This window comes from Empidonax traillii, unplaced genomic scaffold (assembly GCF_003031625.1).
Source record: "Empidonax traillii isolate 1590-97213 ecotype Southwest subspecies unplaced genomic scaffold, ASM303162v1 scaffold160:size908849, whole genome shotgun sequence".
NCBI classification, from domain to species: Eukaryota; Metazoa; Chordata; class Aves; order Passeriformes; family Tyrannidae; genus Empidonax; species Empidonax traillii.
Genome location: NW_020955353.1, coordinates 231,189 through 241,584, shown reverse-complemented (window position 1 = coordinate 241,584; position 10,396 = coordinate 231,189). Strand labels below are relative to the sequence as shown.

General features: G+C 56.2%; 1 protein-coding gene across 2 annotated transcripts; it reads left to right on the top strand.

The window, feature by feature from the left end:
* Nucleotides 1-1,341: 1,341 nt before the first annotated feature.
* On the top strand, nucleotides 1,342-10,066 carry LPIN3 (lipin 3). 2 transcript variants are annotated; one of them, XM_027885067.1, is made up of 19 exons: nucleotides 1,342-1,572; nucleotides 1,915-2,010; nucleotides 2,780-3,015; nucleotides 3,221-3,328; nucleotides 3,759-3,879; nucleotides 4,023-4,434; nucleotides 5,065-5,164; nucleotides 5,267-5,448; nucleotides 5,531-5,624; nucleotides 5,840-5,909; nucleotides 6,023-6,112; nucleotides 6,693-6,754; nucleotides 6,918-7,047; nucleotides 7,276-7,424; nucleotides 7,590-7,676; nucleotides 8,620-8,772; nucleotides 9,016-9,127; nucleotides 9,219-9,322; nucleotides 9,448-10,066. In XM_027885067.1, exons 1-19 carry the CDS (start codon nucleotides 1,381-1,383, stop codon nucleotides 9,590-9,592), a joined length of 2,643 nt encoding a protein of 880 aa, XP_027740868.1. In that variant the 5' UTR covers nucleotides 1,342-1,380; the 3' UTR covers nucleotides 9,593-10,066. The 2 variants fall into 2 exon arrangements, with proteins under 2 accessions (XP_027740868.1, XP_027740867.1); XM_027885066.1 differs by lacking the exons at nucleotides 9,016-9,127; nucleotides 9,219-9,322 and having other exon boundaries at nucleotides 1,349-1,572.
* The last annotated feature ends 330 nt before the right edge of the window (nucleotides 10,067-10,396 follow it).

The following is a 10,396-nucleotide window of genomic DNA, read 5'->3' as shown; positions in this document are numbered from 1 at the left end:
TGAGTGGTCCCCAGCAACGAGATGCCTGAGGAGGGGGCAGATGCCCACTGAGGCAAGGGGGGGACATAGCTCTGCACAGGGATGTGGCTCTGGCATGTTCTGCTGTTGAGCTCTTGCACCCCGTGTCACCACGATGGTGATGCTCCGTGTGGAGCTGTTTCTGGGGCAATTTCCAAGCCCCCACCCCAAATCCTATGGGCCGTGTAGGTTTACCTGCCCAGGATTTTCCCCATGTACTTTTTAGCTCTGTGTCACTGTATATCCCAGCGGGGAGACCGTCAGCACTGCCCTGGGAGCACTGGGGTGAGCCAGATTTTCTTCCTCCAACCCCCCCCCTCCCTGTGCAGCGAGGAGCTCTCTCCTGTTTGCTGCCAGGCCCTGCAGCACAGCAGAGAAGGCAGCTGGAGGGCTGCCCACCCCGGCAGCAGTGCCTGGGAAAGCTGGGCTCAGCAGGTTGGTGGTGGCCCCGTGACCCTGGCCCCGCTTGCAGCAGAGCTGATGGAGGCACCGAAGCTTCGGGAGCTGGCTAGCACTCCCCTGCCATCATCCCCCGGGGAGGATCTGGCTTTGGGCATACTCCCAGCTGTCAGGGAGAGGTGGGGGACAGAGCATGGAGCAGGAACTGCGTCTGCCCACACAGACTGCCTGCCAGGAGGGATGTCTGGGAGCAGGACAGGGCTGAGCTTGTGCAAAACGCATCGGAGAGGCTGGGTACCTGCTGGGGCAGAGGGTTCGTCGGGTGGCACGTGCTTGTCCTCATCCCTTTGGGTAAGGAACCAACTCTCCGCAGCTGTCCTGGGTTGAGTGTGCACTGCGGGCTGTGCTGAGAGCCCCTGGGGACACCACACCATGTTGGCTCTGCTGCCAACACAAGAGCTTCCCTTTAGTTCATCCACGGTCATCCTGTGCCCTCCTGCTCTGCCTGGGACAAGGTGGGCTGCAGAGCTGGCTGCTGGGGATGCTGGGCTCGGCCTCCGTGCTTCCCAGCCCCTGGTGCGACGTGCTGACACCACAGCTGCTGTCCTGCTGAGTGCTGAGCAAACGGAGCAAGGGGCTCCTCTGGCCCGAGGCCTGGGAACAACACCCAGCACCCCGACACAGATCTGCAAGGAAATACTCCAGGGGTTTCATCACATTGACCAGAGGCAGCTGCCAGGGGAGGGGCTGTGCAGGAAGAGGTGCTGCATGAGAGCATGTGTGCCACCCTGTGTGGCTGGAGGCATGGCTGTGCTGTGAGCCCAGCATGGACCATGTGGACCTCCAGCTTTACAGCCAGGCCTCCAGCATGGTGGAGAGGACTCTCACAGAGTAAATGTTTACTGCTGGAGTTCTCTTTCCCTACCTGAGTGTATTCCTGTCTCTCCCTTGCAGTCTCAGACCATGAACTACGTGGGGCAGCTGGCTGAGTCCGTCTTTGTCACGGTGAAGGAGCTGTACCAGGACCTGAACCCTGCCACCCTGACAGGCTGCATCGATGTGGTGGTGGTGAGGCAGCCCGATAACTCCTTCAAGTGCTCCCCATTCCACGTGCGCTTCGGGAAACTGGGAGTGCTGCGCTCCAGGGAGAAGGTGGTGAGTGATCCCTTTCCATGGGGCTGTGCTTCCTCTCTGGTGTCTCCAGAACCAGTATCTTCTATAACCCTTGGGTTGTGGAAAAGCTTTGTTTGAGGGGAATGGGAGCCCTACTGAAAGGAGTGCTTGCCAAGATTTGGAGGGGATGCCCCCTAATGGAACCCATCCTCTTCCAGGAAGGACTGTGCTTCCCAGGAAATCTGGGAGTGGTCCCTTGTCTCAAAGGCTGGGTGGTTGTCAGCCCTGCAAGCAGCTCCCACCCAACCCTTCCCTGGGGAAGTGCCCCTGTGCTCCAGTGGAAGAGTGGGTTTGGATGGACAGGCTGCTTCTGCCCCTTGTTAGGTTGACATTGAAATCAACGGGGAGCCTGTGGATCTGCACATGAAGCTGGGAGACAATGGAGAGGCCTTCTTTGTCCAGGAGTCAGAGGAGAATGAGGTTGGTGATGTAGAGGTGCTGCAGGTCTGTGTTCTGCTGTGTGGAAATGCAGAGTTGAGGTGGAATGACCAGTTTTGGAATGCTGCTCTTCCACAGAGTGACTCCATTGTCCCTTTTAGTGTTTTCTGTGTCTGGAAAGGTTCCTATTCAAAGGACCTTGCAGCCAGTGTAGAGGACCTGGGCAGTGGAGCACCCTGAGGGAGTGCTAGACCACATATCTGCATCCCAGACTGATCTCCATCAATGGCCATGGCTGCTGGCCAGCCAGGCAGATGTCTTGGAGCTTGGCCTTTTGGGGAATCTTGTGACAGGGTTGAGAATGGGACAGATGCTGTGGCAGGCTGCCCACTCCACTGGGAAGTGGGATGAGACTAGTTGTGGCTTCCAGAAATCTTGGCAGCTCTTCTCCCAGGCTGACTTGTGGTCACTGCTAGCTTGGGCTGGGTTTGGGAGCAGGCGAGGGCTTTAGAGCTGAATCCCGTTTGCAGCCTTTGTTATTCTGGTCTCATGGTGCCATCTCCTGCCTGTCTCTCCTTGCCCATGTTAGAGATGTCTTTAGCCTGTGGCTGGATCGCCCTTCTTTTATTTACAAGTTTTATGTACAAACCCTTTCCTTTTCGGGCAGGCCACAAAGCCGCCCCTGAGCTGTGGGCTCGGCGGTGTTGGTTGTGCTGGTGCAGTATGTTCCATAGGCGAGAGCAGGGAGCTGCCAGGCTGGAGAGGGGCATGCTAGAGGGAGCTGATGGGCTCTTCCCCATCCCTGTTGCAGGACAGCATCCCCTTCTGCCTCTGCACGTCCCCCATCCCCATGGAGCAGAGCCTGAGGGATTCTGTCCAGCCATCCCACGGGCAGGAGGCCACCGGTAACCAAGTGACCCTGCGCAGGAGGAGGCGGCGCAGGAGAAAGGCCAAGAGGAAGGAGGTGCTGGGCTCAGAGTCTGAAAGCTGTGATGAGACCAAAGGCAAGATGCCCATGGAGGAGCTGTGCAAGCTGCCAGCCCCAAGGTGAGCTGCTTGGTCTGGGCACGGTGGGTCAAGCCCATGGGTTCACTTGGTGAAGCTCAGCAATATTGAAACAGGAGGAAAGTGTTTCCAGGGGGAGCCCAGCCCCTTCCAGGGTAGGAAGCCAATGGGAATGGTGAAGCTGTATTGCCAACTTTCTGGAGAGGTGCCTGAGAGTAGCACAACTGACCCTTTTCCCACTTTGCAGTGGTGCAGGGTGTTCATCCTTGGCTGATGCCCTTGCAGAAGAAGCCCTGTCGTTGCAGTCCCCAGACGTGCACCCACACTCTGATGGGGAGCTGGCCTCTGTGGACAGGTAATGGACAGAGGAAAGGTGTTCTGCTCAGCTCTGCTGAGAGCAGGGGACGGACCTCGTGGCTAGGAAAGTGGTACAGGGAAAGATAATAGGAAGATAACAGGAGAGGAGGGTTTTCCTGGCCTGGTATGGTGTGGTTGGAGGAAAGCTCAGAGGCCGTGAGGGACACTTGTGGCCACAGTTACAGATGTGAGAAACCTGCATGCCCAGGGCTCTCTGCTCCTGAGCTGCTCTGGACAACTGCTGGCACAGCACTTTGCTTCCTTGGGCCTAAGCTTCCATAGGTCCTGCTCCTTTGTGAGTGACAGTCTTATGGAGCAGAACTGACTTCATGGGAAACCAGCCTTACTGGGTTCTTGGTCCTTGTGCTGATAGGAGAGCATGGGGCTGTGGTATTGGTGAGATCCCATATCACTTTCTCTTCTTGCAGCTTCATGCCGAGCCATCTGTCTTCTCCCAGAAGTGATTCTGAACTGGAGATCAGATCACAGGACAGTTTTGCTCTAGGGGCTGAATCCCACATGCAGTGGACCTGGGGAAGGCTCCCTCAGGTGAGTCCCTGCTCTTGATCTTCCCTAGCAGCTGCAGAAAGCGGAGGAGTCTGTGGCCAGTCAGCCTTAGGGCAGTTATCCCCCTCTGCCTGATGCTTTGGGCAACTTCCCATCCTCAAACCTGTTCTTCTTCTTTCTTTGAGGTGAATAAATTGGAACCAGTTGAACCAGCCAAGTCCACGAAGACCATTGCTACTGCAAGAACCTCCATCCCTGCAACACTGGTCCCAGTAGATGAGGCAAACCCTCTTGCTGCCACCCCTGAAAGTCTGGAAGGGGATACAAGTCCAGCAGGACCTCAGGAAATACCCTGTTCCTTGGCTGTGTCTGTTATTGAGACAACACTTGCACCCCAGGATGGGAACAGCATCCCCAGTGCTGGGGGGGCAGAGAGCTTGTTGGGGGCCTCCTCAGTCCCACAAGAGAAACAGGAGGAGGATAGGAGTGTTGTGCCAGAGGTTCAACTGGCTGTGGAGCCCTTTGAGGGAGCCACTGCTCGAAGGCAGGCGGGCTCAGAAGGCCCTGAGCACCAGCTGGAGAGGCAGAGGAGCCAAGGTGAGAGGGGGACTGGTGCAGCTGGAAGTGGTGTTTGAGCCTACAGGTGTCTGTCTCAGATGAGGGCCTGGGTTATTCATTCCCTGTAACTCCCTCATGATTGCTCTGGGTACTGCAGGTGTGCTGTGCTTGCTTTGCTTTGCCCTCTCCGTGTGCAACCAGCTCCTTTGCTTTAAAGATTCATCCCTCAGGTTTCCAGCTTTCAGTGACCACCCAGCTCCCAGGAAGGCTTTCTTGCCTTGTGTTCCCTGAGGTCCATCCCTGGATGTCTCTGCTTTTGCTTGCTTACAAGATTTCTCAGCAATACAGGCCGTACCTTAACTCGAAGTGTCCGGCAGCACCTGGCCTGTCTTGTCTTTATCCTGAGCATGCTAAGTCAAGGGGAAAATCTCAGGGAAGCATTTATGTTCCCCTTTTGACAGTGTATTTAAGGATTCTGCCAGTGCCTGTGTCTTGAGGTAGTTTTGTTGCTGTTGATTTAAGGCAGCTTTTGCAGCAGGAAAATGGCTGCCCTGTTTGTATGATGCATGGATATGATGGAGGAAAACACTGTCACTCTCTCAGGAGATGTTGGGGTGGTTGGAAAGGTGATTCAGCTAAGCTCTCTCTCTCTTCTGTCTGTGCATTGAGGATCCATCAAAAGAAGCCCTCACTTGGGTCCCAGTGACATTTACCTGGAAGACCTCTCCAAGCTGGATGAGAAGCAGGTGTCTCTCTATCTCCCCAGGAGGTATGAGTTGCCCCAGCTGGCCAAGCTCAGACCTTCTTGAGCAATTCCCTTGGCACAAAGGACGGAGGTATATTTAAAACTATTGTCTGACGTCACTGCCAGCAAGAGAAGAAGCACTGGTGACTCAGAGCAGAGTTTGAGGCCCGTGACAGAGCCCAGCCACCCTCTGTGTGTCCAGCTGCCACCCAGCCTGCCTGCTGACACCCCCCCGGACTGTGACTCCGCGCCTGCAGTGGCCCTGTCGCTGTGCGGGGGCCTGAGGGGCAGCAAGCAGATCTCCCACGGTGGGTGAGAGGGGAGGGAGAACCTGCAGCCTCCAAATCCATTATATCCCCCAGTGGCATGACACAGCCTCTGTCCCCCCAGAGAAGTTCATGGAGCACATGGTTTCCTACCAGCAGTTTGCTGAGAATCCAAGGCTCGTCAATGACCCGAACCTGGTGATACTGATCAACAACAAGTGAGTGGCCTGCTCTTCCTGCTGCTTCACCCCACGATGGACAGTGTGGTCCCTTGGCCCCTACAGAAGCCCTGCTGTAGGAGTGTGACTCCATCCCAGAGCATGCTTGTACTGCAGCAGCTGTGGGAGGGGAGCTGGCTGTGCTGCAGGTTGGTGATCTGCAAAGAGGGCTCGCTCCAGGAGTGGAGATGTGCCCACCCCTCTTGGTTTTCCAGGTATTACAGCTGGGCAGTGGCTGCTCCCATGGTCCTGTCCCTGCAGGCTTTCCACAGGAGCATTCCTGAGGTCAGTGGTATGACACATTTTCTGGCCATGGTTCTCAGCAGCGCCTGAGAATCCTGGGCTGAGCCTCGCTGGGCTGAGGACTGACTTTATCCCATATTCTGCCATGTTCACAGAGCATCATTGACGACCTGGTGAAGGAGAAGATGCCCAAGAAAAGCAGAAGGTGGTGGTTCTGGAGGAGGAGAGAATTCCCAGCAGAGGAGGTGTGTTTGTGGCCGTGGATGTCCCCAGGGGACAGGCATCATTCTGGTGACTGGCAGAGGTGGGGGTAGGAGAGCAGCAGGGTCCTGGGGATGGCCTGGGGCTGAATATGAGGACATCCAGGACCTGACAAGGTGACTTTTGAAGGTTGCTCCTGTCCCCTTGGGTCTGTTAATCCCTGAGCAGCAGAACAGCACTTGGTGATGCAGTAACATGGGCCTTGTAATGGTGAGACCTCCTGCCACGTGCCCCTCACGCCAGGTCCCCAGGTACCAGTGTGCTCCCTCATCTCCCTGCCCCGCCACAGCACCAGGCTGTGCTTCTCCTCCCATGGGCAGTGTCCTCGTGAAGGCAGGGGCAGCACTGCTGCCTCTCTTCTGGCATCACTGCTCCAAGTGGAAGGAAAGCAAAGCAGCCCCTGTTCCTGCCCTTGGCTCTGTGTAAGCACTGCTCAGCAATAACAGAAACATCCCTGTTATCAACACTGTTCAGCACAAATCCAGAACACAGCCCCATACCAGCCACTGTTAAGAAAATTAACTCTACCCCAGCCAAAACCAGCACGCCCTTCTCTGCCTGCAGAAGCAGCCAAAGCCAGGGAAAGCCAATGAGGGGATGCTGCAGCCTGAATCTGCTCAGCAGAGGTGAGTGCCTCCCTCCCAGGTCACCTTAAGAAGTCTGCATGCTCCTTATCTCTCCTCCTAAGTGACCAGTTATTCCCAAGTTTATCTAATGTAAGGGAGCAAAAAACTCTGTTAAGACTCTGGCTGATCCCAGTCCAACCAAGCTCTTCCCTTCTTTGTGTAGGCAGGAGGAAGAAGGGTCATCCAGTGATGATAAGACCCTGCACTCTAGGGACATGTTGGCAATAGAGGCCCCTGCTCAGAAGCCTCTGCCAACCTACAAGAAATCCCTGCGGCTCTCCTCTGAACAAATTGTATGTATTAACTCCTCTGTGTGTGTGTAGGGGTGAGACAACCCTTAAACAAGGATTTCTCTACTCCTGACCTCATGTCTTCATAGGGCATCCAAATATTTTGCCCTGGTTGGTCACCCTGTAGAGGCTTGGGGTCCCTGGCCTGGCTGGGTGGCAGTCTGGCCTCTGGCAAGCCTTGGTCTGGTGTGAATTGGTGCTGCTATATCACTTGCTGCCCCTGTGCCACAGGAAAGGTTGAATCTGCAGGATGGCCCCAACGAGGTGGCATTCAGTGTGACGACCCAGTACCAGGGCACGTGTCGCTGCGAGGCCACCATCTACCTGTGGAACTGGGACGACAAGGTGGTGATCTCGGACATCGACGGCACCATCACCAAGTAAGAGGCCTTTCTGCCACCCCAAACTCCCCTGTTTTCCCCTGTTGGGGGAAAGTGTCCTTTAAAGGCTTGCCTAGGCAGGCAGGAGGGACCACAAACCCCATAGTGCTGGGGATGGATACCCACCAGGCTGGATCACACTGACCCGGTGTCCTTTCCTTCTAGGTCGGATGCTCTTGGGCACATCTTGCCTCATCTGGGTAAAGACTGGACTCATCACGGGATTGTTAAACTCTTCCACAAAATCCACCTGTAGGTATTGGATCATCTGAGGCCAAGGGGAAGTGGGAAACTGGTGGAGTCAGAGCCAAGGCTTCTTACTCGCTGATGCTGGGCAGAACAGCCTCGTTATCTGCTGTCAGGGATGGCTGCTGTGCTGCCTTCCTGATGCTGGGGGGTGAAAGCAGGAGGCCCCCTGGGAGCAGATGGAGGCATTGCCTTCCCCGGGAGCAGAGTGTCGGGGGAAGCTTTGCTGGGGAGGTGTAGCTGAGCACCCGTGGTGAGACCACCCAGGGTCACACCTGAGAGTGGTGGCACGGAGGTCCCCAGCACTGCCAGCCCCGGGGCAGTGCCAGTGCCCCTCTGGGTGCCCAGCGATTGCTTCCCAAAGCCCAGGGGACGAGACCCCCGAGGGGTGACACTATCAGCGGGTCCCTGCAGAGCCTCCAGCTCAGTCCCTGGCCCCTGTGGCCACTGAGAGGCACTGTGGGCCCGTGGATGGCTGGTCCCGGCCCCGGGAGGGACACACTCCCAGGGCTGCAGGGACAGGACCAGCACTTCGGCTACCTCCAGCCACCCTGGTCCCCCCTCGACTGGCTGCCCTGCCCTGGAGGCCTGTGAGGGCTGGGTACAGCCCCCTAATGCCCAGGCAGCCCGGTGGGATGGAGGTGCTGCCAGGAGGTCCTGGCTGGGTGTGTGGGTGCTGAGCAGCAGTGGGTGCTGTGCAGCTGGGTGGCTGTGTGGCTGCTGGGGAGAGCCTGGAGGGTGGTGCAGGGACCCCCAGTGTGAGGCAGGTGCCCCCCAAACCTGCTTAGCTCAGGTCTCTGGGTAAGGCATTTGCATTGTTTGTGGATCCACCTCGCTTGCTGAAGGGGTGAACAGGTTTGGGCTGAGGCTGGGTACTCTCCTCCTCCTCAGAGCAGGAGAATGGCCTGCCCAGGACACGGCTCAGAGGGGCTCCCTGTGCTCTCTCTAGGAATGGCTACAAGTTCCTCTACTGCTCGGCCAGGGCGATTGGCATGGCCCACATCACCAAAGGCTACCTCAAATGGGTCAACGAGCAAGGCTGTGCCCTCCCCAGGGGCCCCATCCTGCTCGCCCCCAGCAGCCTCTTCTCTGCCTTCCACAGGTACTGTGTCCTCTCCTGCACCCCCATCCCTGGGGGCAGCACCCCTTCCCCAGCTCAGTGCTGAGGGATGTCCCAGCCCCAAACTGCTCTGCCCTCCTTGGCACCCCCCGGAGCTTCGTGGTGAAACTCCTGATGCACAAAACCTCTCTTACCCTCCAAATCACTTCCCTGAGCCCCAGACAGCCTGGCTGCCTGCAGCCCTGGCCAGCTGATGCCTCTCTGACCACGGGTCTCGTGCTGCAGGGAGGTGATTGAGAAGAAGCCAGAGGTGTTCAAGATCGCCTGCCTGCGGGACATCCAAAACCTGTTTGCCACCAAGTGTCCCTTCCACGCGGCCTTCGGCAACAGGCGCAATGTGAGGGGGTCTCCTGGGGCAGGGGGAGGGCTCGGCTGGGGGGTGGTGCCTTTCCTGCAGCTCTCACGCCACGCTGGGCTCCCTTGGGCAGGATGTCTACGCGTACAAGCAGGTGGGGCTGCCGGAGAGCCGCATATTCACGGTCAACCCCCGGGGAGAGCTGATGCAGGAGCTCACCAAGAACAACAAGTCGACGTAAGTGATGTGCTTCTTCCTCGGCATCCTTGGGATAACTCCTCTGCAACCCAGAGAAGCATCCTGGGGTGTAGAAAAGCAAACAAATGCCCAGTGGCCCCCGTGCAACTTTCTCACCCCCACAGGTACGAGCGGCTGTCGGAGCTGGTGGAGCTCATCTTCCCTCCCCTGGAACAGAGTGGGAGAGCTGGTCTGGCGTGCCCAGAGTACAGCCACTTTTCCTACTGGAGACCTCCACTGCCTGATGTTGACTTGGATGCCGCCTTCTAACCCCCTTCCCTGTGCAGGCCTGACCCAGGGTGTCCTGGGTGTCCTTTGCCAGGACTGAACACTCCAGCTGCAGCTCTTCCCCCGTTTCTGCTCAGGCATTTTGCACTTGTAATAGAGGTCACAACACCCCTTTTCAGATGGCTAAAGGGAGTAAAAGGGAGCTCTGACTCTATAAAACCTCCGGTTGCCAAACTAAAACTCCTGTAAGCTGTGTCTCTTCTAATGTTTGTAACCCCTCTAAAGCCTGGCTCTTTTTGAGAGGTGGTGGTTGGTCACTGTTATATTTATTGATGAGCCTCTGGTATAGCTATTGCTACCTCCAGTATGACCAGTGTTCCCAGACAGTCCAGCTACCTGCAGTTTGGTAGCTGATGGAGTGAAACTGCCCACCAAATCATTAAGGTGGATGGAAGATGTCGGGTATTTGAGTGTTTTTGACTAATAGCAACAATAAATAGTGCCTTCAATCTGGCATCCGCCTTGTCCTTCCCTCACTGCCGTGTGTGAGTGTAAATAATCTCTGAGTCTGCCATTTCTGGAAGCCACACAAGTCATTTTGATTCTGGAAACCTCAGCGAGAAATACTTTATTTTTTTTTTTTCCTTTCCAGTACAAACACTTTTTCAGCTTTTAAAATCTGAACAAATGTAAAATGTTTTAAAAACAATAGAACACAGCCTTTTAATGGTATCAGTTATCAACTGCCTTGGAAAGCTGCCCATGCAAGGACAACCCCACGGGCACCATTTCCTCCTTCTGCAAGCAATAAAAAAAAGAAAAAAAATGCCCAGTTTTGTACAAAGT